Source organism: Octopus bimaculoides, chromosome 4 (genome assembly GCF_046866305.1).
Source record: "Octopus bimaculoides isolate indiv1 chromosome 4, ASM4686630v1, whole genome shotgun sequence".
Lineage (NCBI taxonomy): Eukaryota > Metazoa > Mollusca > Cephalopoda > Octopoda > Octopodidae > Octopus > Octopus bimaculoides.
The window spans coordinates 105,459,229-105,483,564 of record NC_142931.1 but is presented as its reverse complement, the minus strand read 5'-3'; the positions used below and the strand labels follow the sequence as shown (position 1 = coordinate 105,483,564).

Sequence of the window (24,336 nt, the reverse complement as noted above, 5' to 3'; positions counted from 1 at the left end):
AACCTGGCGAAATTATGGCGGCTCACCGTGTAGTGTTGTTACGATTGTTGTTGTTGTTAGTATATATTCAGGTGTTTATTAATGGTTAGAGCAGAAAACAATAACTTTCCCTCTAAGAATATGTTTTTAATAAATTATCTTCGACATCGCATCTTTCTGGATTAATCAGCGGTCGCAATAAGTTCTTGATCAATGTAAACATGGTGTATTATTTACATTATGCCATGTCGCGATTTTCCTTAACAATCCTAGTTCTGTCTGTTATATTCCATTGCACTTTGAGTTTGAAAGTTGCCACTTATAATCTATGGAACATAATGTTCAATTGGGAAGTTAGAAAAATGCGAGTGATTGAAATGGTGAGCAGTTTATTTCCTTTCTTAATTTTCATTTAATGTCTTGTTCTGTTAGTATTTTCTTTCAACAGCTTCGATGTTATGAAAACCTGTGTGACTTTTACACATTAATATACCTGTTAAATGTGATTTTAATAATTTATTATTTTTATTATTATAGATATTCTCATAAAATACATCTATTCGATTCAGCTTTTCCCCGAAAATTAGTGGGTTTCCTAACAAATATATATATATATATATATATATATATATAATACGATGGGATATATAATATAGGGATAAATTATCCATGCGGGTACCGTAAGACCCCTCAGGTATATTCCAGGTTCCGTAACCACATCAAGTAGGGATCGCTTAGGGTGAGCAATCCCCACTGTAATTCATCTGATGGGTAAATCCGGATTCGCTTCGCTGGATCATGGATATTTTTTGGGATTTAACTCTACAACAATTGGAAGCATAATTAACGCTTGAAGAAAAATTTGAAGATGTATTAGTCTCTTTATTGTTTTGTGTATATATATATATATTGTTTGTTTTAAGTCGATTTGTTTTATTTTTAATCAAAATGTAAAGGAATCAGAAATATTCTCAAAAGGGGATCGAGTGGGCACTGCGTCATTCGCGCGCGCGCACGCACCACACACAAAAACATTACTCATCTTGTTTCTTGTTAAGTCAACAGGGTTAATTAGACCAGATCTCTAAAACTGCTTGTCCCAGAGCTCATACTCCCAGATTTATTTTCTGTTAGGTTTACTTATAAAACATGCAATTATTTTCTTATGCGTGTTGTTTGCGACAATATCATTTTCGAATAATGATCCCTTATTTCGTATTTTGAAATATTTCATATTGTTTTTAGCTTAAGACAGCCTGTAAGGAATCAAAAACAGATTGCTGAGCATTGCTTCGAGTTAAAACGACACCTAGTAATGAGATCCCCAAACATCTTGATGTTTTGAGATTTCATTTTGGTGTAATTTATAATAAATACAGACGAGGGTATATTCTACTAAATCATTGAATGTTAACAATTACGAGAGTGAGCTGAAAGGCTCAATGCGGCTGATTATGAAGGAGTGATGCTAGAGTTGTGAAATCTTACATGCATTAATTTCAACTATTCTTATTAATAACCGAAATATTTCTTCCCTGGCAAACTGACACCTGACTTCCAAGAAGACTTCAAAACTAACTAGTAGCGACTTCTGTTGAAAATGGATAAAATTTGGCATCATGGTGTTATCAAATACCTGCATAAAAAGGGTTTCGTTCCCAAGAACATTCATGCTGACGTGGTTGCTACATTTAAGGGATGATGCTCTAGCTTTATCAACAGTGCAAAAGTGGGTTGTTGAATTTAGAAGGGGATGGGAAAGTCTTGAAGATGACCCAAAGTCTGGACGTCCTGCAACTGCCACCACCACCAAAGAAAACATTGATCACGTTCACTACATAGTGATGGATGACAGGTGATTGACTATAAATCAAATGCCAATGCTATTAGCATATCCTCTGAGAGAGCAGAGAATATTCTGCACAATGAGCTTAGCATAATGAAGGTTTCTGTTTAGTGGGTGCCATTTATAACTCCTGATCAAAAAGCACACCAGGCTGATCACATTACAGAAAAATCTGACATTGTTTGAGGCAGATCCAGCTGATTTCCTTGAAGGTTTCCTAACTCAGGATGAGTGTTGGCTTCATTACTGAGCCAGAGACAATCTATGCAGTGGAAACATCTCTCCTCATCTGGTCTGAAGAAGGCGAATGATATTTCATCTGTAGGTGCAAAAGGCATTGTGTTTATTGACTATCTTCAAAAGGACCACACCATCAATGGAGAGTACTATACCAACTTGCAACTTGTTGAGGCAGTTATAAAAGGCTATAAAGAACAAACATCTTAGAAAACTGACAAAAGGGGTCTTGTTTCATCAGGACAATACTCCAGCACACAAGTCCTTGGTTTCAATGGCTGCTGTGCATGACTGGCTGATCACTCTCCCTATTCTCTTGATTTCGTCTCATCTGACTATCATCTGTTCCCCAACATGAAAAACACTTGACTGGGAACCAGTATCGCAGTGATGATGATGTAATATCTGCTATTGATGCCTTTTTTGACCAACAGTATGAAAGCTTCTTCAGCAATGGAATCCAAGCACTGCAACACTGATGGAAGAAAGGTATGGGTTACAAGGAGGGCTTTGTTGAAAAGTATACCACATTTGGTTACATTCCATGAGAGTATCTTGGTCAGGCTATGAACTTTTCAGCTGACCCTCATGTAGCTGAAAATAATGATGTTTCTGCCAATTAACGAGCCACTAAGTTTTGCACCTTCCAGGACTGTAGTCAAATGTAATTGCATATTTGAGGTTCAAAGAGTGAACTTCTACATCAGGAGTATTCAATCTTTGTTCTAGAATTTGATGGAATTCTGTGAGAGACTAAATGAGGGAAATATTTGCTGATTCAGCCACAGTATGTTGCAACCAAACTGGCAGTAGCATTATCAACTGTTTTATTTCAATTCTATATTTAAGAGATGAGGAACTATGTACATTATTTACATTTGATGGATATTTGTCCTCATCTTGTTGTTAACACATCATTTCGGCTGATATACCCTCCAGCCTTCATCAGGTGTTTTGGGGAAATTTTGAACCTGGGTTCTCATTCCTAAGGTATTTTTCAATGTTATTATTATTATTATTATTATCATTCAGGTCACTGCCTAGAATCAAACTTGGAATCTTGGGGTTAGTAGCCCACGCTCTTAACCACTATGCCATATGCCCATGGGCATATGGCGTAGGAATGAAAACCCAGGGTTGAAATTTCCCCAAGACACCTGATGAAGGCTGGAGAGTATATCAGCCAAAACGTTGTGTTAACAACAAACAAGATGAGGACAAATATCCGTCAAATGTAAATAATGTTTTACTGCAAGTTTATATTTTTAAATATATAAATATGAAATGCAGTTGATAATTAATGCTGCTAGTCATCAAGGTGATAATGTTATTTTGATTGATCTTAGCTAAGTATGTGACAATTATGTAACTTTGTATTTTCAGCACCTCATTGATTATCCTGAAAGACTTACATCCTTCACTGCTTTTATTGTTTTACATACCATCTCCCTCTCATAATCATTTCTGCAACTGTCCCCTTTGTCTTTTAAAATTAGCTCTCGTTTGTTTCATTTATCTGTTTCCTGTATGACCATTATTATAATCTACAAGATCTGGAATGGTATTTGTTATAGAACAACTGTATTAATAGCTGCATTCATCATATCAGATTAATGTATATAAAATGTATAATGTAAAAATGTATATCAAAAACCTTCTCTTAAACATTTTTTTCAAAAAATTTTTACTTCAGATAGAAACTATTAATCCTGATGTGATAGCATTCCAGGAAGTTCGAATGGATTCTAGCAGTGTTAGAAGTCAGTTGTTGGAGCTGCAAGAGAAACTTGCAGACTTCAATTGGATGGTTGTTCAACCTGCAAATGATGTACAGAAACCCAGGCACACCTATTGGAATGGATGGGAACGAGAAGGTTATTATGAGTTTTGTGACAAAATAACAATATAGTTGTAGGGTTTGAAGATGAGTACAAGTTTGTTGGGTCATTATAATATTTGTACACAGGCACACACACACACACACACTCTCCCTTTCTATTTCTATCTCACACACACACTGACATGCTCACAGAGATAGAGTATTTTTATCCATATATCTATCTGTATTCATATCTTACTTAGATCAGAAATTATTTTAAAATATTGAGACTATTTTCTAAAATATCTTGTGAGTTAGTTTGGCCTCTTCAACTTGAGTTCACTTGTTTTTCTTTTCTTTTTTCTTTTTATGATTAATCGTGGGTAAATGTGTTCTTTCTGAAAGTTAAAATAGAGCACAAACAGTTTTGCAAAAAACATAATTGTATTGGCAAACAGTGGCATTTATTTTCATTAAGTATTTGAAATTATTCTTAATTATTGTTTCTTAATTGCTAAATTCTACTACTGTTATAATCCCTGTCTTAAAAAAAAATATATATATATTTAGATTAGTAAGAGATTCACCCTTTTGATACCAGCCTGTCTGAGACCACCCTTGTTCTAAGACACAAATTTCCTGTTTTAAAGTGATCTAAATGAAAACCTTGCATCAAAATTTCATGCTATTTATGTTCCAAATTCCAGCAAAATGATGAGTTATTTTAAAAATTAAGTGAAGCAAAGGTAGCATATTTCAACAGAAATCTAATAACAAAAGGGTTCATATATTTCTTTATTTCTGCACTTAAAAAAAAAATTTATGTAACATCTCTCAATTTTTATTTCTATTGACAGGCATTGGTATTCTTAGCAAGCTTCCAATACTTAAATCAACAACAATCAGTATTCCCTACATGAGTGGCCCCGATACAAATCAAAGGATTGCTCTTCATGCTATGATAGGTTATAGTGAAGACTCAGCTATACATGTTCTGACTGTACATTTTTCATACGACAGACAGCAACAGTGTAACAATGCAGCCAGAATATTGCATTACATCTCAGGTTAGTTTGCAAATCTTTTTATATTTTCTTCACAAAACTATTTGAACAAGCTAAGTTGATAATTTCTGATATGTAAATTGACACTTTATATTATTTCTAACTGTAGAAATCATCATCATTATTTTAATATTCCCATGCTTACATCAGTTGGACAAAAATACATTGGATTATATAGTCCTGGATATACTATGCCTGAATAAAAACCTCAGTGTTCTCAACTGGAAAACTTTTGATGTTATATAGTCTTATATATGTATTAATCTGGTAAAAAAGATGGGATGATCTTGGCTAGAATATGCATGTTATGTCTACCCAGTCTCAGTCAGGGTTGATTTGGAATTTAACAAAATCATGAAATTGTTCCTATTGCTATTGTTGTTGGCATTCCGTCGCTTACGACGTCGAGGGTTCCAGTTGATCCGATCAACGGAACAGCCTGCTCGTGAAATTAACATGCAAGTGGCTGAGCACTCCACAGACACGTGTACCCTTAACGTAGTTCTCGTGGATATTCAGCGTGACACAGTGTGACAAGGCTGACCCTTTGAATTACAGGCACAACAGAAACAAGAAGTAAGAGTGAGAGAAAGTTGTGGTGAAAGAGTACAGCAGGGTTCACCACCATACCCTGCCGGAGCCTCGTGGAGCTTTTAGGTGTTTTCGCTCAATAAACACTCACAACGCCCGGTCTGGGAATCAAAACCGCGAGTCCGCTGCCCTAACCACTGGGCCATTGCGCCTCCACTCCTATTACTGTATAACAACCTTAATTAGCACATCAGTGTAAAAAGTCTAATTAAACAATATTGTGTATCATTTCCTGCTTTTATAAAAATATACTGTTATTTGAATTTTTTTTTCTAATTATCATCATTAATTTCACATCTATTCCATGTTCTTTTACTTGTTTCAGTCACTTGAGTGTGGTCATGCTGGAGTACTGTCTTTAGTCAAACAAATTGACCCCAAGATTTATTCTTTTGTAAGCCTAGTACTTATTCTATTGATCTCTTGCCGAACTGCAAGTTTTCGGGGACGTAAACACACCAACATACATATGATAGGCTTCTTTCAGTTTCCGTCTACCAAATCCACTCACAAGGCTTTGGTTGGCCTGAGGATATAGTAGACGACACTGGCCACACAACTTACTAGAAATAGCAATCAAATCTTCCTTATATCATACTCTTAAAAATGGCTTGACAAAAAAACGGTGGGTTAATGGTTGCACTTCATTTCATCATAAGTCTATTTGACCAGGACTGGACTCCAGTATATTTCATCAGGGTTAACTTCAAAGATTATACTCAACTTTCTCACAGCTAGTTAGGATCCCTAACAATAAATTTTGCTCATTTTTATCTTTCATTGAATCTACAAAAAACCATTATATGGAAGCTTCGATAATTAAACAATACCTAATGTGTGATTTCTGTTCTGAAATAAGGTGGAGTAACAAAAATGGTAGAGTTCTAACTAAATGTCTTGTAGAAGTTTTGCTCTTGGATGTTCTGAGTTCAAGAATTGAGGTTGACTTTGCCATCTGTCAAATTTGGTCCTCTACTGCAGTTAGTTAAACCAACATATGTATCCCCTATCCTTGTGTGCACAGTAAGAACAAAAAACAAAAAAATATCAGTAATTTTTTGAAATAAGTGTAGATTGCAAGAATGGAATTTTGCCTGTCTATCAATTTAATACTCTGTAATTTATATTTATCGTGTTTTGTATACCAACAGAAAAAGAACTTGAAAATGTAGTACTTCTTGGTGACTTTAACACCTATCAAGACTTTGAATGGCCATTGGAAGTGTTTACAGATACAGAAATTCGGCCAGAAAATTCCTGTTTTGATATGGTTAGAGCTGATGCCAAAGGACCAAATACTATCCTTGCTGATGTTTGGAGTGTTCATGCAGCAGATAAATTGTCAGGATTTACTTTTAGTAATATGGTAAGAAACAATTTCATCTGTGTAGAAATAATACTGTTGTAGTCTCTATTTTGTATTCAAATATAAGAAAGAAACATTGATGTAAAGTGATAATGTGATGACTGAGAGAAAAAAAAATGCTGCTACAATATTAAATATTCTGGTTATTAAATTGTTGATTTTACAGGTTTTAATTTTGAAAAACTCACCTTAACATGTCTTCCACTTGTATATCAAAGTAAATTTTCTTTCCATCTCTCTACATCCTTAATCCTTGTGTCAAGTTATGGTGGGTTTGTAAATATGAATTACTTTGGGAAGGTGTAACAGCTGCTATCTGTTTATAAATCATCATTGATTTAACATTCATTTTTCCATGGGTTGAACAGAATTCCTTACAGAAGATTTTCTACATTTGGATGCCCTTCTTGTTACCAACCACTGCCTGTTTCCAAGCAAAGTAATATTTTCCTCATGGCTGAACGTGTTTCCATGGCAGATTGGACACAAATGATACTGCTTATTTGATGGCAACATATTTATAGCTATCATGCAATGTCAAGGCAAGGAGACACATGCACACAGATGTGTGTGTATGTATATATATATATATATATATAGATATATGACAGGCTTATTTTGATTTTGTCTATCAAATCTACTCAAGACTTTGGTTGGCCTTGTGCTATAGCAGAAGGCACCTGCCCAGAAAGCTACATGGTTGGGAAACAAACTTTTTAATCACACAGCTATGCTTCATGCTTACATTTGTCCACCTGTATATTTTCTTTTTGTACATGTAGAACTACATTTTCCAACTGAAAACAGTAGACTGTTGTTTCTAGCAAGTACAGAGACTGCAAAATCTGTCCATTGTTTACCTTAGTTGTTATAGTCTCAGATCAGTCATAATTGAACAAAAAAACTAAGATGAAACGTATTACATTTGTGGCAATTCTGTTTGTATATCGGGTAGTATGTAATTATCTTTTCAATATAACTATATGAATCAATATAACTATAATGTTCAATATAACCTTCAGATAGCAATCTGCGATATTTGGTTGAGTAGGTTGAGCAACCATGTGTTATCATCATCATTATTTAACGTCCACTTTCCATGCTGGCATGGGTTGAATGGTTTGACTGAAGACTGGCAAGCTAGAAGGCTGTACCAGGCTCCAATCTGATCTGGCATGGTTTCTACAGCTGGATGCCCTTCTTAACGCCAACCACTCCAAGAGTGTAGTGGGTGCTTTTTACATGCCACCAGCATGAGGGCAAGTCAGGCGGTACTGGCATTGACCATGCTTGAATGGTGCTTTTTACGCACCACCAATTTGCAGGTATGAGTGTGGTTGAGAAATTTACTTTGAAATATGTGGTTTCAACTTCAGTTATACTGTGCTGCACCATGGCAGGTGTCTTCTATTATAGTATCAGTTTGAGTAAGCCTTGTGAATGGATTTGGTAGAAAGAAACTGAAAGAAGCTTGCTGTGTGTGTATATATATATATATGTTCATACATACAGGGTGGGCCAAAATTAGCGCCCCAACTTGAGTTTTTGAAAATCCAACGATTTCATAGGTGCTGATCAAGGAAGTTTCTTATATATTTGTCATAATGAGGAGGTGTTCCATCTTGTACAAAGACTTTGGAATGACGGTATCAAAAAATACAGCCAGATGATGTTTCCACACAGCAGCAGGTAACAATCATCATTCATCGTCTCTTTTTGAATAGGGAATGCACAAATTCTTGAAGACAATATTGCCACCTAAATGACAAGAGAAGGTGAATTGATGTGCTTTTCCCAAACAACTTCAGGGTCATCTTCTGAATAATAGAAGCAGTTATGGCAGTTGATGTGACCGGAAACATCAGAGAAAATTAGTTGATCAAAAAATCTGGAATCTCTGGCTTCTGCTAGCATTATCTCACAAAATTCGACACATTGAATAATCAATGACATATAAAAATAATAACAGCATGCATCAAGAAACTACAGAACAGAATTGGGACACAAAGTTGTGGCACTAATTTTGGCCCACCCTCATCTTTACATCAGGCAATAATTGTAAACAAGTGTCAGTTATACAAGCAGTATTGTTTGTCTCTTATCTTCCATAAATTTGATCACAGGCAAAAAAAATATGATCTTGACTGGAATCAAGTGGGAGTTAGCAACATGAAAGGCATCTGACCTATGCAAGGATGGAAATGTGGATGTTAAAAAAAGATATTACATGAAAGAATTATATTTTTCAAAAGTAATTAAATGATGTTCGAGATGTTTTATTCTACTAATCTCATTTTAAGAGATTAAAGGTTTTTCTAGGCCAAATATAATCTCTAAAGATGAGGTTGATAGTACAAAAAATAATGTCAATTCATTTTGTTTCTGTATATTTTCAGCCAACTCCTGGTTATGAAAGTCGTCCCGATAGAATACTTGTTTCAAAGAGTTTCAAGATTTTATCATGCAATCTTCATGGCAATGGTAATTTTTATAAAAAGAAATACAAGACACTAATATTTTGGCATCGATTTCAGAGAGTAATTAAAAGTGCATATGAAGCTTTTCAAGGTGTCTCTGGCTACAGTTGTACACAGGATTGTGGCCCACATGGTTCTTGCCGCTGTGGAGTATGCGTTAACATTGGCAATCAGAAAGATTGCCTCCTAATAGACTGCTCAGAATGCAATTCCTTCATGTTTTTACTTTTTATTTTATTGACTCTGTTTGCTTGTTTATTAACATCAGGTACTGTACTGGCCCTCATATTATTTCTCTTTAGTCGAATATCGGTAAGAACATTTCACTGTCTCTACAGTGTAAAATTATATTTCAACACAAGAGCATATTCAAGGTTACGGATACTCTACAGGTTTTTTCCATTTATAAAAGCACCGTTGCCTTTTCTTTTAGTTTGCATCGTTACAAATCTTGTTTTTTACACGGTAATTACCTTCATTTTCTCAGGTACTTTGCAAACTATTTTTCGTGTCATGGCTGAAGAGTTTTATCCTTCAGACCACTTAATGATATCATCCCAGTTATGGATACCAAACAAGGAGTCTTAGTTACTCCCATGTGTGTGTGTGTTGCTTTCACATTTCATTTGAAAAGTAATAAAAAAAAATCCTCATGGCTGTAAGGTTAAGTTCACTTTACAAACCACAGGATTCCCTGTTTGATCCAAATGTGTAACTTTCTTGGGCAAATAACATCCATCATAATTTCAGCTTGCCTAATACCTTGCTCATGGAATTCATGGAAGCCTATTGAAATATAATATACACACATAGACGAATAAAAACGAGGTCTTTTTCACTTGAACTCAGTGTATATGTATTTATCTATACACACAGGGGAGTAGAAATAAGGGTTACACCCTAAAACCTCATCACCACTACTTTTACTTCTTAGCTCCACCTTTCTCTTCTAAAATGCAAATAACCATGTAGCTCCTCTACAGCAAGAAACCTGCTCTGCTCTTGCTCCTCATCTCCTAGCATAAAGTGGCTGTTCATAGGGTTCATAAGTGTTGCAAGTTGCATGGCAGCCTCGTTAGCATTGATGGCACCAAAAAAAAAAAAAAAAAAAAAAAAAAAAAAGCACCCAGTATGTGCTAATGTTAGGAAAGGCCTCCAGACATAGAAATCATGCCAAAGCAGATACAATGGAGCATAACTCAGCCCTTAGGCCCATCAAATCCTGTTAAATCATTTAACCCATGCCAGTATGGAACATGGATGATAACACAGATACACACAATCTATTTGCTAATGTAAAACTTTGGTGAGAAAAACAAACCAGTGCTGCTGAATATAGATATCTGGTGGTATTTATTCCATACTGAGTTGCAGGCAATTCCTTGCTATCAGAAACACAGCGACCTAATGATAGGTTCAGTTGGAAAACCATAACCAACTATGCTATTGCAATATAAAATAAAATTTGTGAAGATTAAGTTACTTGCCTCCCTGTATATGTATTACGTTCACATGAAATCGAAAAATAACAAGAATATTCATACATGAAGGGTGTGGGGATTTTAGTCAGCTCCATGTTTATGTGTGTATATATTGATTTTATATTTTATTTGAATTTAAAAAAAGTAAAACCCTTATAGAAAGTATGAATTTTTTTTAAGCATAGATGAAGAAAAAAAAAAAATTTAATCATGTTAACAGTGTATAGTTGAAACATTGTAATACAGTTTGCTGTCAATGGCATATTTATTAAATAAAAAATATTAACAATTATATTTTCCTTCAGAGACAAAGATTGAACTTACACTTAATCCAAAGAAATTTATTGGTGGTGATTGAGGTTTCCTTGGTGAATTGGACAAAATGCCACTTAGTATATTAATTTTTCTTTCCTTTTACATTTTTAGTTCAAAATGCTAACTTTCCCCTTTATCCCACCAGGATCAAATAAATTGACTATACCCTACCACCATGGAAAAATGAGCTTATCCTTAGTCAAGGTATATATGAATATCCTCATGTCAGAAAATATACTGAAATAAGAATATTTTGACAAAGAAATATGGCCAAGATGACAGATGCTTCATGAAAGCAAAAATTACAAGTGGCAGATGCAAAAAGGGCCCAAAAAAAAAAAAAAAAAGAAGCTTTATAGGAGACCCAAGCTTTTTTTTTTTTAAATAACACTGGAAAAATTTGTGAAATTTGGAATGTATTACCAAAAGCTACTGGAAAATAGAGTATTCCTGACTTTAAATCCACTTTTAATTTTCAATACTCAAAGCTTAACAGGCTTGAATAACTCAACAATACCCTAAGACCACTTGCAACTATAAAACTGAGCAATAACTACACAGTAGTAACCCATCACCTCTTCAAGTAAGCTACAATAAGAAACAAAATATTCAAGGTTTACCAGTGCTGTCCATAAGTAAGGCACATAAAACTCTGACTCCATCCAATTGTGTACCATAGAGAATTGGTATAACTTACTATAGCAAGAAGCTATGTTGGTGAGTTCAAATCATTCTATGAGTGCTTTCAGTTCCCATCTGCGAAATCCACTCACAAGTGGCCCAGGGCCATAATACAAGACACTTGCCCAAAGTGTCACACGGTGGGACTGAACCTGAAAAACATGTGGCTGGGAAGCAAATTTCTTACCACAAAGCCATGCTTGTGCTTATTAAAATGGTTGTTCTCAAGACAGATAATGTGAAATTTATATGAGAAGACTATAGAAAGAGTTCTATGAAATCAACCAGTGGATATTGATTAAATCATGTCGGAAACGAAATAAGAGCAAGACATTCTCACTAATGTAAGCCATCCGAGTATATTCATTTGTTTTTATGCTAACATGGTTAAATGGCCGTATTATTGAAGCTCTGTTTTGCAGCCAGACAGCCTTCATGTTGCTAACTCAAACTTTGTTTTTCAGGTAAGGGATTTCCTATTTTACATGTTTTTGAAGTGCAAAGTCAGCAGACTTGTTGACAGAAAATCACGTCACTGCTTGTGGCTCAGCTGTGATGTCATTTTCAGAGAAACACAACTGTAAATACATACATGATCACATATATATATGTGCATGTGTAAATGGATGCACTCAGTGCACAAATTTACTGTTTTGGTTGCAGCGCTTATTAGTAATCATGTTAAACTTTCTCCACGAGAGGGGAGCATCAATATGCTCCAACTGATTTGTGAACAAACTTTACATGGGAATCTAAATAGTATCGAAGGAGATAATTCTTTCAAGCACGTAATTTAAAAAAAATTTTTCTAATGTGCTCTAATATTTGGCAGAAAGATTTAGTTGATAAAATCGACCTCAGAACTTGACGGATATTTTATTTCATCGACTCCTGAAAAGATGAATGGTAAAGTTGACAATGATAGGATTTGAACTCTAAGCATAAAGAATCGGAACAACCTCAAGGTTTAAATGACTCTACTAATCCAAAACACAAAAATTGCATTTAAAAAGTAAAGAGTTTATTGTACCACTGTCTTCTATAATTGTTGGAGAATGGCCATATTATAGAAAATAAATGCAGTTACCCATTGCTGAAATTAGGCGATTTGAGTTCCTGCAAGGGAATTTCATCTTAAAGCTAAAATAAGGATCAATTTTAATATTTGGAATGCAGTGAAGAAAATCTAAACAACAATTTTCAGTTTTATATATGGTGCAGACATGGTTGCATAGTTAAGAAGCTTGCTTTGGAACCACCTGGTTAGGGATCAATCCTACTGCATGAACATCGTTGGTTGGTGTTTTTACTTTAGCCATAGGTCAACCAATATATTGTGAGTGAAAATGATAGACAGAAACTGAAGAAACTTATGTGTTTTTATATATATACATATATGCACACAAATACATAGATATACATGTGCAAGTAAGTGTTTCCCCTTTCTTTCATGTTCGCTGACTGTAAACTATAGGTGTTCTTTGCAGTTAACTGTAAAATCATATTTGAACTTCTTGATATGTTACAGAATCTTTATACCCACCCCCATCTTGTTCAATCAAACATTATCATTTGCTTCTAATTCAATGTAGTAATGTCCAGGCTTTTCATTGTTTGACAGATCAGAGGAAATATTACTTTACTTGAAGATGGGTGAGGGTTGGCAACAAGAAGGGCATCCAGTCACTGGAAATCTTCCTCAACAAATGCTGTCTGAACTAAAGTATAGAAAAGTGGATGGTGATGAAGTAGATGATAAATTGTGTCACTTGAATAGATAAATGAGAAATTGCTAGTTGTTTATATTACCAACTGTGTCAACTACATCTAGGCAATACAAATGATTTGGAATTCATGCATTGTTACATAAGGCCACAAATTTGTAGAGAAAGAGTATAGTCAGCGAAATCAACCACTGAAGGTAATTGTATCAGGCAAATTTATGAACCCAAAAGTTTGATAGAATGTAACTAAATATCACAATCCTGGTAATACAGTTTCTGTCATTCTCACCACAAAAATATTTTGAAGTCTATTAGAGCAACACAAATGATTTGTTCTTACCATCCACCACTGACAATAATAATAATTTAACAATGTCATCATTGCATTTGCATAAATTGAGGCCAACTGAAATGAATTTGTTGAGCAAAGTCAATTAGTGACAAATTGCAGTTATATCAAAACCACCTCAATAAATTAATGTCAAAGTTTTAACATTAAAAAAGTACTCTATATGCAGGAGTCAGTCTATGTATCACTACAGTGGAAAGTGAAAAGGAATAGTTTTAATATTCCAATACTTTATTTCATTCCTTGTTCTAAGGTATGTAGATAGAAACAGCACTCCCTACAGAGATTAACATCCCATATTACCTGGTACCTATCCCCAACTGTTGGATAAAATTACGTAATGTATTGTGCACAGAAGTAAGAGACTTGATTTCATAATCAAAGTGCAGCCAATTTTAATACCTCATAGTTTAGCTCCTGCTTTTCTTAAATATGTATAACAGGTTATGAAGGACAGCCACAGGTATCCACAACTGCAGAATCAGTTAAATGTCAGCATGGATGAATAAATCACTTTTTCCTCAATGATGGAAAGTAAAATTCATTTTCAACATGATGATAATGATAATGATGCATCAAATGAAAGTTAAAAGAAGTAAAAACAACAAACCCTGAGCAAGATGGTAAAATGGTCAACTGACAGTCTAAATGGCTTAAAACATTTTTATTTTGTTTCTTGTACTGTGGAATTGTTGTATTTTACAACAAAAATTGCATCCTTCTCAGGTCAATAAATTAATAGCAGGAATGATTATATTGTTCCCCTTGAAATTTGTAATTTAGTTCCAATTTAAGAAATTATTGTCCACTGCATTTCATTGGCCAAATAGAGCTGACCATGTGAAAAGCTGCTCCTTTTGAATACATTTTCTTCAGAAGATTCTTGACTTTTCTCTAACTTCATGTCTATGTATGGCTCTGTTTCACTTTAAAAGATAATTCTAAATTCACACAACTTTTCTATAATAATAATAACCAAATAGTTTCATGAAAATTAGAAGAGTTTCTATATGAAATTTTACATCTAATTATTTTCTCCAAAATAATTACATTTATATCAGTTTGTTATTAGCATAACAGTTAAAAATACTATTGTTTTTAAAACTAAAAAAAAAATATCTCTTTTCAATACGAAAGGTAACCAATACTCTTTGTTTAGTTATTTAAACTAAAATTGAAATGACCATGGAAATATATCTTTGTGGGCAATTTTTATACCTTGATATGATTTAAACATCAATAAAACATGATAAACAGGATCTTGTTCCTAAACCCTTACACTCTAAAACTTTATTCTTGATTAAAATTCGCAAAAAACTTAGATTAAAAACTGGACAGTTCCCTATTTCTTTGCTAAACAGCCTATCTCCACATTTTCCTATTCAAACACCCATTAGATTTCTGTAATCTTTAATCTTCCTCAGAACAGGAAAAGCACATACACATTTTATAGTATGAATTAAGGCTTTATATATTCCTCTATAATTACCAAGAAATCACTGAAATCCTGTTAATTTCCCCAATATTTCTGAAAGATAAATAATACCCAGAATCTTTTTTAAACAATCCAGTTAATATTTGTAAATAATAGGAGGCAATAGTATTCCCTTGTTTTATTTTAGAAATAGAAAGCTTAACTACTTTTATAGTTTTACCTTTACTCTCTTTTTTTTTTCCTTTCTTCCTTCTTTGCATCAAAATATCAAGATATTTGAAAATTATGGAGCTAATAAAAAAATTTTAAAATGTTCAGATATCATGGTATGAAAAACACAACTGCACAAAAATAGAATGAAATAAGGAGACACAGATTTCTCTTTTCAGATTTGAAATGGGAACACTTCATAAAATCAACTGTACACTCATTTCAAGGAACAATAAACCAAGATAAAAGCAAATAAAACCTTGCAAAATCTTTCATTCAGCTGGCTTTCTTATAAAATAATAGATATGCATTCTCATTAAGTGTCCGAGTTGACAACTCATACTGCATATCGACTTCAGTTACATTGTCATCATCAAATTTATACCACTTTCCATTACTGTCCAGACAATAGCAAATGTAGTGACCACTGCTAGTGCCACAAGAGCTTAAATGAACACACATAGCATACAAATTGTATTTGTAAGTAGGATCTAGTGTATTGCAGCTACTCTTACTAGTTGATTTTAAGTTGAACACTATGTCTTTCAAGTCCAAACCCAAAAGAGTAATATTAACAGGGGTTGTTATCTTTTTAGCATTTTTAGTCTTTGAGTCAAATGTGAAGCGCAATAGCTGAATAATAAGGCATTCTGGAAGTTGGTGAAGAAGACAACGTCGATCGATGGTCTGTTTTTCTCGTATCATTCCATCACATGCCCCTGCATAGAAACGTGGAGTTGAAGTCCGAATACTATGAGGTGTCAAGGTGTCGTCTGTTTTGTTGCTGACAATGGGAGACATATATGGAGCCATGTGAAATGCAGGAAGTGTCTGGATGTTTACACAAGGAGGGATGTATGATAGAGGAGACATTACAGAAGGAGCTGAATGGTCAACAGGATTAACTTTAGTACACCGAGAACACACTTGACCAGGAAGTTGTTCTACACTACTAAAGATGGTGAAGCAATCTTCAAGATATATATTAGATTCTGATAATGATTCTCCAAGTGGGATTGGTAAAACAGCGAATGTCTGTGGCTGAATTGATAGATGTCCTTTCCGGCTACAATTATATGCTTCTAGTAACTGACCAGTGAAAAGGTTGTCTATGATGGAAGAATTTTCATTTTTGTAAGCGTACCAATCTAGATCAGATAAATGCTGAGCCAACTCTGCATAAGCTTCGTTATCAAAGCTATTTAGCTTGTCAATCTAAAATGTAGACAGAAAAAAAAGTTAAAAGTGCAATTATTTTGAAAGTATTTTATGCATCATCAATAAAACATTGGTTTTTATACGATGTTCACAACTATTAAAGGTATTACTAATAATTTGAAGTTATGTGATTCCTTCATGTTCTAAATATCAGATAAAAGGGGTAAATAGCTCAGGAAAAAAACAAACAAGAAAACAGTTTGATACTAAAACATGAGATATATTCAAAAATAATAGCTTCCTTGTCAGTTTTTATTCTGATCAACAAGTGAGCTTAACTGAAATAAACTAGTTGTTTAATGTCAGCGACTAAAGGTTAACAGGTTTGCTATTGAACAATTAGTCAAAAGGTAATTGAGTACATGCAATTTTGCCTTGTGATCTGTTTTATTCCCAAGGAAGACACTCCTGTTGCAGCCTAAACCATATCAATACTAGTGTTTGCATACAATACCTACAACAAGTAATCTGTTCTGGTTCAGTTTATTTATTTAGCTATAGTAGTATATGAAATTTTGCATTGAATACATCTAGTAAAATTCTTTTTCCTCTAAAGCAATCTGGCCTTTGGAGGTCCACATAAGATTTTGTTTTGTTAAAATTTATGCACAATAAATTGCTTATACTTCTGCAATATACAAAATGTTTTAATTTTTTATACAATTCCTAATAATTCCTATGGAGGTCCTGTAGAGTAAAATAAGAATCAAAGGGATCCAAAGGCAAAAAATGGTTGAGAACCACTGCCCTAAAGATATAAATCTTACTGATTTTTAAAAATTTGAAGATGTGATTGCTTATTTTTAGAAGGACAATGTAGAGTAGGTGTGAGAGGCCAGATCTGGCCAGTTTAAACGCTAAATGGTTGTCTAACTGCCAGACTTTTTGCAAATTCTATACTGACTTTTCAGAAAAGCTGATGGGTTTAAAATCAAATATGAACATAATTTATATTATATCCTCCTAGACATTATACAACTATAATTCAAATAAAGAGACATTACTATAAAGAAGACCTTTCCACATACAGGCCAATTAACAATTTGTTAATTGTATAGGAATGCAAAAGTATTTCTTTATTCAATAAATTCTTTATATTTTCTTTATTTGAAGAAATGCATCCTGGTTCCAAGCACATACATAGATGGAACTATCCTATTCTTCAGTCATCAATCAACATGATTGCGGTAAAATTTTCATTCTGTAAACACTCAACCTTGCTTTACCCTAAATACTATCCACCACTAATGAACATCTCCCACCTGTCTGTTTGCAGTCACCAGGTGTTACTTAGTGATATTCTAGCTACTACTCTAAAAAAAAAAAAAAAAAATATTTCTCCAAATTACTGTGATTGGAGATATGATTTTAAAGGTGGGTGGTTGTTTTTTTCGTAAACATTTTAATAGATTATTTTATTTATTTTGTTAATATTTGTTTGTATTTCCTTTCAATTATCCTAAATATATGTCGAAGAAGCAGTGCCATGGCCAGTGAGGGTTGTCCGAGGCATGGTTATTGCTAGTTGAAAGCTATCTAAAGCTGACATCTACCTCATTATCTGCCTGAGAGTATGTACCTATGTATTTATGGTCCCTTTAAAGACCTATTTAATGGAGAACGCCACCTGGGGCAACTTTTCATTCGAAAGTGTTAAGCAAGGGGCATTTGTATGGCTTGTTAGCAATTAGCTATGAAATAGAAGATCTGACAGGGAAGGGATTAACAGAAGTTATTGCCAAGAATTATCAACTGTCTCTTACTCTGAGTTACAGACCAACTACAGGTAGTAAGATACAAAATACTTTTGCCCACAACCCAATCTATCAATTACCCATATTTTAATTTTTATTAAAATTAATTTAAATAATTATAAAGTACAAAATTTTCAATCTATACTGCTATACAATAATCATCACTGATTTCTGGAAAGCTAAACCAAATGGAGGACTTCACATAAGTGTCACTTACCATAGGAAGAAATTATCAATTAAACCATTATTGAAAATATATCAATCACTAAGCTGTCTTTTCATTAATCAACTTACACCTCAAAACTGGAGAACAATCTAGATTATTTGCCTATTCGATATAAATAAGTTTAAAACTCACACATTTATGTGAGTTTGATCTAACACATTTATGACATATATCTGATATTTAAAAAAGAAAAAAGAAAATTACAAACAGTTCCAGTAGTAAAACAAAAATGGGATTTACCTTTTCTTTGTAGGCAACTTTTAACTTTTGAATATTTTCCACATTTAATTCAGTATAAGAATCATTCTGGTTTACTGGTCTTGAATTCATCTTGCTTTCCCCATAGACTGAAAAAGAGAAATTGTAAAAATTATACCAATCTACCAAGCTTCATTTTCTAAACCATGCCAAATATTTAGACCTTCAATCCTATACATCTACCATCACAAGCAACTTTTTTTCCCTTTCATATCAATAGATGCAATGCTCCAACTTCCCATTATTTTCACTAATAAATGTTATCTCTTCTCTCAAAAACAATTACGACTGAAAATTAATCTCTTTCCAAAAGTTTCACAACATATAAAAAAATGTTATATACTCATAGGAACAGGCATTGCTGTGTGGTAAGAAGTTTGCTTCCCAACTACATGGTTCTGGGTTCAGTCCCATTGCGTGACACTATGGGCAAGTGTCTTCTACAATAGTCTAGGGCTGACCAAAGCTTTGTAAGTGCATTTGGTAGATGGAAACTGAAAGAAGCCTATTGTGCGTGTGTGTCTTTGCATATGTTTGTCCCCCACCACCACTTGACAACTGGTGTTGGTGTGTTTACATCCCTGTAACTTAAAGGTTCAATAAAAGAGACCAACAGCATAAGTACTAGGCTTTGCAAAAAGATAATCAGTACTGGGGTCAATAAGTTCAACTAGAATTTGTGAAGGCGGTGCCCCAACATGACCGCAATCTAATGACTGAAACAAGTAAAAGATAAAAGATGAGTGTTTGCCTTCAGTTGCATATTCTTGTTTATGTATGTGTGTAATGTTGAATAGTTTCTTCATGTATGTGTTTGTTTGTGTTAGACCACATATTCTTAAGAGACAAACCTAAATTAACAAGGATAATTTATATCATTTTCCTTTTAGTCAGTAGTGGATTTTTACCTTTTTCCAAGACTGTAAATGTCTAAAATCCAAGTATTTTTTTAAATGAATACGATTTCAAACATTGAAAAACTTAATGAAGCCACACCTATATCCCTAATTTCAGCAAAATCTATAAGTTTCGGAGAGGAATTTTAAAACCAAATATATAATACAAAACACAGTCTATATTCAAGAAAATTTACAAATAAATTAAATTACAATTTCAATAAAAAGTCAAACTGCTGGACAATTTGAAATAATCTATTTTTGTAAATGTTGCAGAAATTATATATATATCTGCTTCTTTATGTTTATACATGTACATGTATACATAGATGGAATATAAACTGTACATCTACCGCATACAGAAATCTCAAAAGTACTTTTAAAAAAATAGACACACCTCAATTTATATATATACACATATTTATTATACACACATTCACATACATACACACATATATACATACATATATACGTACATATATACATGCATATGCATACATATACATACATACGTATATACATACATATATAAGAGAAAAAATCATTTCCAATAAAGATTCATCATATTCATAAAATAATCAGCCAGAGCAAGTAATAGGAATATGAAAATAATAGTTGAAAAATTTCGTTATAAGTACCATAAACAACTATAAAAAATTGGAGGAAAAAAAGATGTTGAATGAAAATTAGATTTAATACAAAATTAGATTAACTACATACGCACGTTTCGAAAGACAATACAAATATGTAAGAAAAAAATTATAATAATAGTAATTATAATTAAATTTATGCATTGTCATTCGCATCAATGTGAACATCAAAAGGGTTTAATAAGATACAATAAGGGAGAATACATATGGGGTAATAGGGAAAAATCGGATATTTACAAACAAGTTGTAAAAGGAAGAAATAATAATAATAGTGAGAGAGAAGAAAAAGAAATATCAATGTGTATGCAAGTCTGTATGTGCAGTAAACTATAACATAAAAATAAAAATCTAACAGGATATGTTAAAAGAAATAGTAACAGGTCGAGACGAAGTATAAGGTAAACAAGGCCATGTGTGTATAGTAGAATATAACGCAACAGGTTCACTAGCAGAAAACAGACATAGAGAGTTTTACGCATACATAATATTGAAAAACGAAAAAAATATATATATTACAAGAGGCTTAAAGCTGACAAGCAAGACTATGTTCGAAAAAGATATGAAATTTAAGTAAAAATGTACATACAAGCAGTGAAAAAAACCAAAAAACAACTAAGAAAAGAAAAGCAACGATCTCAGAGAGGACCGGCAGGTGTATTCAAAAGAGTTCTCTTACTCAAAAATTAGCCTGGGGTAGGGGAGACAATCAAAACAGAAAAGGAACAAAAACGAATGAGAAAGTTATTGTAAATTTACAAATTTATACATACATATATATATATTTATGTATACATATAGATACATATGTATATATACATACGTATATATATATATATATTATATATACATATGTATACATACATATATAGATATATGCAAATATATACATACACACATATATATGCATACATATACATATATATAGATATATATACATATACATACATACACATATATATATACACATACATATATATAAATATATACACATGCATATAAATATATATACATACATAGATACATATACATACATATATATATATGAACATACATATGCATACATATACATAAATACATACACCACATACATGCATGTACATATACACATACATACATATATATAAATATATATATATATATATATATATATATATATATATATATATATATATATATATATATATACATACATTAATCGCTTTTTTGTGTATTTAAGGTAGTAAATTAACCAAATTCTACTTAAATAAGTATAATGTCATTTGTAAACTATATTAAAATAAGTTTTAATATTCAAACTTATAGATACATCTGTATGTATATATATTTATATGTGTGTGTGTGTATATATATATATGCATATATAGTGAGAATTTACAAAAAAACAAAAGATGAAGACGGGGATGTAAACAACAAACAGATGTATTAGTTTAATGCCCGGGAAGTCAGAAAGTCTTTTATGTTTCAAGCCTACGCTCTTCAACTGAAAGGAACACAGAAATAAACAAGGAGAGAAAATAAAAAAAGGTTTAATGGCTTGGCAACAAGTACAGTGAAGAATTCCGGGTTGAGGTAGGGATCCACCAAGGTTCAGTCCTCAGCCCCCTCCTATTTATCATAGTCTTCCAGGCAATAACACAGGGATTCAAGACGGGATGCTCCTGGGAGCTCCTCTATGCTGATGACTTTGCCCTAATTGCTCAGTCACTATCAGAACTAGAGGAGAAGTTTCAGGCGTGGAAGCTGGAAGCAAGGACTAGAATTGAAGGGCCTTAGAGTCAACCTAGCTAAAACCAAAGTCCTAATAAGTAGGAAGGTAGACAAAACACAAACCCCTTCAGGTAGATGGCCCTACTCGATCTGTAAAAAAGGCGTAGGTAGAAACTCCATAAGATGTACCCTGTGTAAGCTATGCACACATAAGAGGTGCAGCAATATCAAAGGAAGGCTAACTAGGAAGATAATTTTTGTATGTGGCAGATGCTCAGGAACAATAAACACTGAAAATGTGCAGAGAACAACTTCTGCCATATTCCAGGGAGAAAAACTAGAAGTAGTTGATAGCTTCCATTACCTAAGTGCCCCAGTTTGTAGCGGGGGAGGGTGCGCTGAAAGTGTAGCTGCTAGAATAAGAATAGCCTGGGTAAAGTTCAAAGAGCTCTTACCTCTGCTGGTGACAAAGGGCCTCTCGCTCAGAGTAAAAGGCAGACTGTATGACGCATGTGTACGAACTGCCATGCTACATGGCAGTAAAACATGGGCTGTGACTGCTGAGGACATGCATAAGCTCGCAAGAAACAAAACCAGTATGCTCCGATGGATGTGTAATGCCAGTGTGCATACTCGACAGAGTGTAAGTACCTTGAGAGAAAAGTTAGGCCTAAGAAGCGTCAGTTGTGGTGTGCAAGAGAGACGATTGCACTGCTATGGACATGTGGCAAGAATGGATGAGGATAGCTGTGTGAAAAAGTGCCACACCATAATGGTTGAGGGAACCTGAGATGAAGTGGTGAAGCATGACCTTCGAACTTTAGGCCTCACCGAGGCAATGACTACTGACCGGGACCTTTGGAAATATGCAGTACGTGAGAAGACCTGGCAAGCCAAGTGAGAGCATAACCTGTGGGCTCTGCCAGAAGTGTAGCCAGCTCACTTATTTGTATCTTTACTTCCGAGCAGGATCATTGCCAGAGCAGTTGTCTGGCATCCGTACATTTCTACTTTACACTGTCCGACTGGAAACCCTGAAACATCACAATTTTCACTTTCATTTTATTCTCTACCCGAGATCGCACTAAAATTTATTTTGTTACCACTTTGGAAATTTTAACACTAAAATTTATTCTGTTGCCACTTTGGAAATTATCACACTAAATTTAAATTTATTCTGTTGCCACTATGGAAGGTTTCAAGATGAATATCATGCAATGTCCTCTGTTTCGCTTATTGGATTTGTTTGAAATCAGCCGTAACCAGGACCATCTAATTGAATGGCTGAAAACATATGGACTTTTAGCAGAAGCTCATGTCTGTGACTGTGGTCACAATTGTTCGTTTGTGAAATTTCCGCGACCTCAAGATGGGTATAGTTGGAAGTGCACTGCTCGACAGTGTCGAAAACGCTTTTCCATTAGAAAAGGATCGTTTTTCCAAAATAGTAATTTATCTTTAAGAACAATACTGCTCTTTCTGTATAGGTGGTCCATTGATGAACCCTTGCAGAAAATTATGCATGAGCTAAAAATTGCAAGTTGGTCCACTGTGGTGGATTGGGCCAATTTCTGCCAAGATATTCTAGCACAACACCTAATTGATAATCCACTAATGATTGGCAGCCCTGATGTCATGGTTGCCATTGAGGAGTCTAAATTTATGCACCAAAAGTATCAACAGCACTTGGGTGTTGGGTGGGGTTGAATTGGACAATCCCACCAATTGCTTCTTATCTATATGCCCGGATAATAGCCGGTCCATGGATTCCTTGGAAACCATTCTCCGGCAACATGTCCGTCCAGGGAGCATCATTTTCACAGATGAATGGGCACGTTATCGTAATTTGCAGCAGCAAGGGTTCTTGCATTTAACAGTAAACCACTCGGTTTCATTTGTTGATGAAGCCACAGGTGTACACACGAATCATGTAGAAGGAATGTGGGCAACATTTTAAAATTCTTGGGGAAGGGACAGGGTGCCTGCGCTGAGTCTGCCCTTTATAGTTTCTATATTTAACCGTGCGTGTATATTCCTATTTTTGCTTCTGTTC

General features: G+C 34.0%; 2 protein-coding genes and 1 non-coding gene across 4 annotated transcripts in view; 2 read left to right on the top strand and 1 right to left on the bottom strand.

The window, feature by feature from the left end:
- The first annotated feature begins 8 nt into the window (after positions 1–8).
- LOC106882624 (uncharacterized) lies at positions 9–14,681 on the top strand. 2 transcript variants are annotated; one of them, XM_052967335.2, is made up of 6 exons: positions 9–359; positions 3,756–3,936; positions 4,739–4,948; positions 6,688–6,902; positions 9,299–9,383; positions 13,478–14,681. In XM_052967335.2, exons 1-6 carry the CDS (start codon positions 201–203, stop codon positions 13,501–13,503), a joined length of 876 nt encoding a protein of 291 aa, XP_052823295.1. In that variant the 5' UTR covers positions 9–200; the 3' UTR covers positions 13,504–14,681. The 2 variants fall into 2 exon arrangements, with proteins under 2 accessions (XP_052823295.1, XP_014788850.1); XM_014933364.3 differs by lacking the exon at positions 13,478–14,681 and having other exon boundaries at positions 9,299–11,152.
- LOC106868192 (uncharacterized) overlaps positions 14,547–24,336 on the bottom strand; it is a 37,492-nt gene continuing 27,702 nt past the window's right edge. The window contains exons 3-4 of the mRNA XM_052967332.2: positions 19,013–19,119; positions 14,547–16,789 (exon numbers count right to left, since the gene is read on the bottom strand). Coding sequence (XP_052823292.1) covers positions 15,851–16,789; positions 19,013–19,119 — 1,046 coding nt within the window. The 3' untranslated portion in view covers positions 14,547–15,850. The remainder of the gene's footprint in view (positions 16,790–19,012; positions 19,120–24,336) is intronic.
- LOC128247701 (U4 spliceosomal RNA) lies at positions 18,256–18,396 on the top strand. The gene has a single exon (XR_008264070.1). It is a non-coding gene; the product is annotated as a U4 spliceosomal RNA (small nuclear RNA).

Bases quoted from the DNA above. Each gene is read 5' to 3' on its own strand.
- LOC106882624 (XM_014933364.3), top strand. From the start codon at position 201: ATGGTGTATTATTTACATTATGCCATGTCGCGATTTTCCTTAACAATC. The intron at 4,949-6,687 runs GTTAGTTTGCAA...GTATACCAACAG, and splicing joins AATATTGCATTACATCTCAG to AAAAAGAACTTGAAAATGTA. The intron at 6,903-9,298 runs GTAAGAAACAAT...GTATATTTTCAG, and splicing joins GATTTACTTTTAGTAATATG to CCAACTCCTGGTTATGAAAG.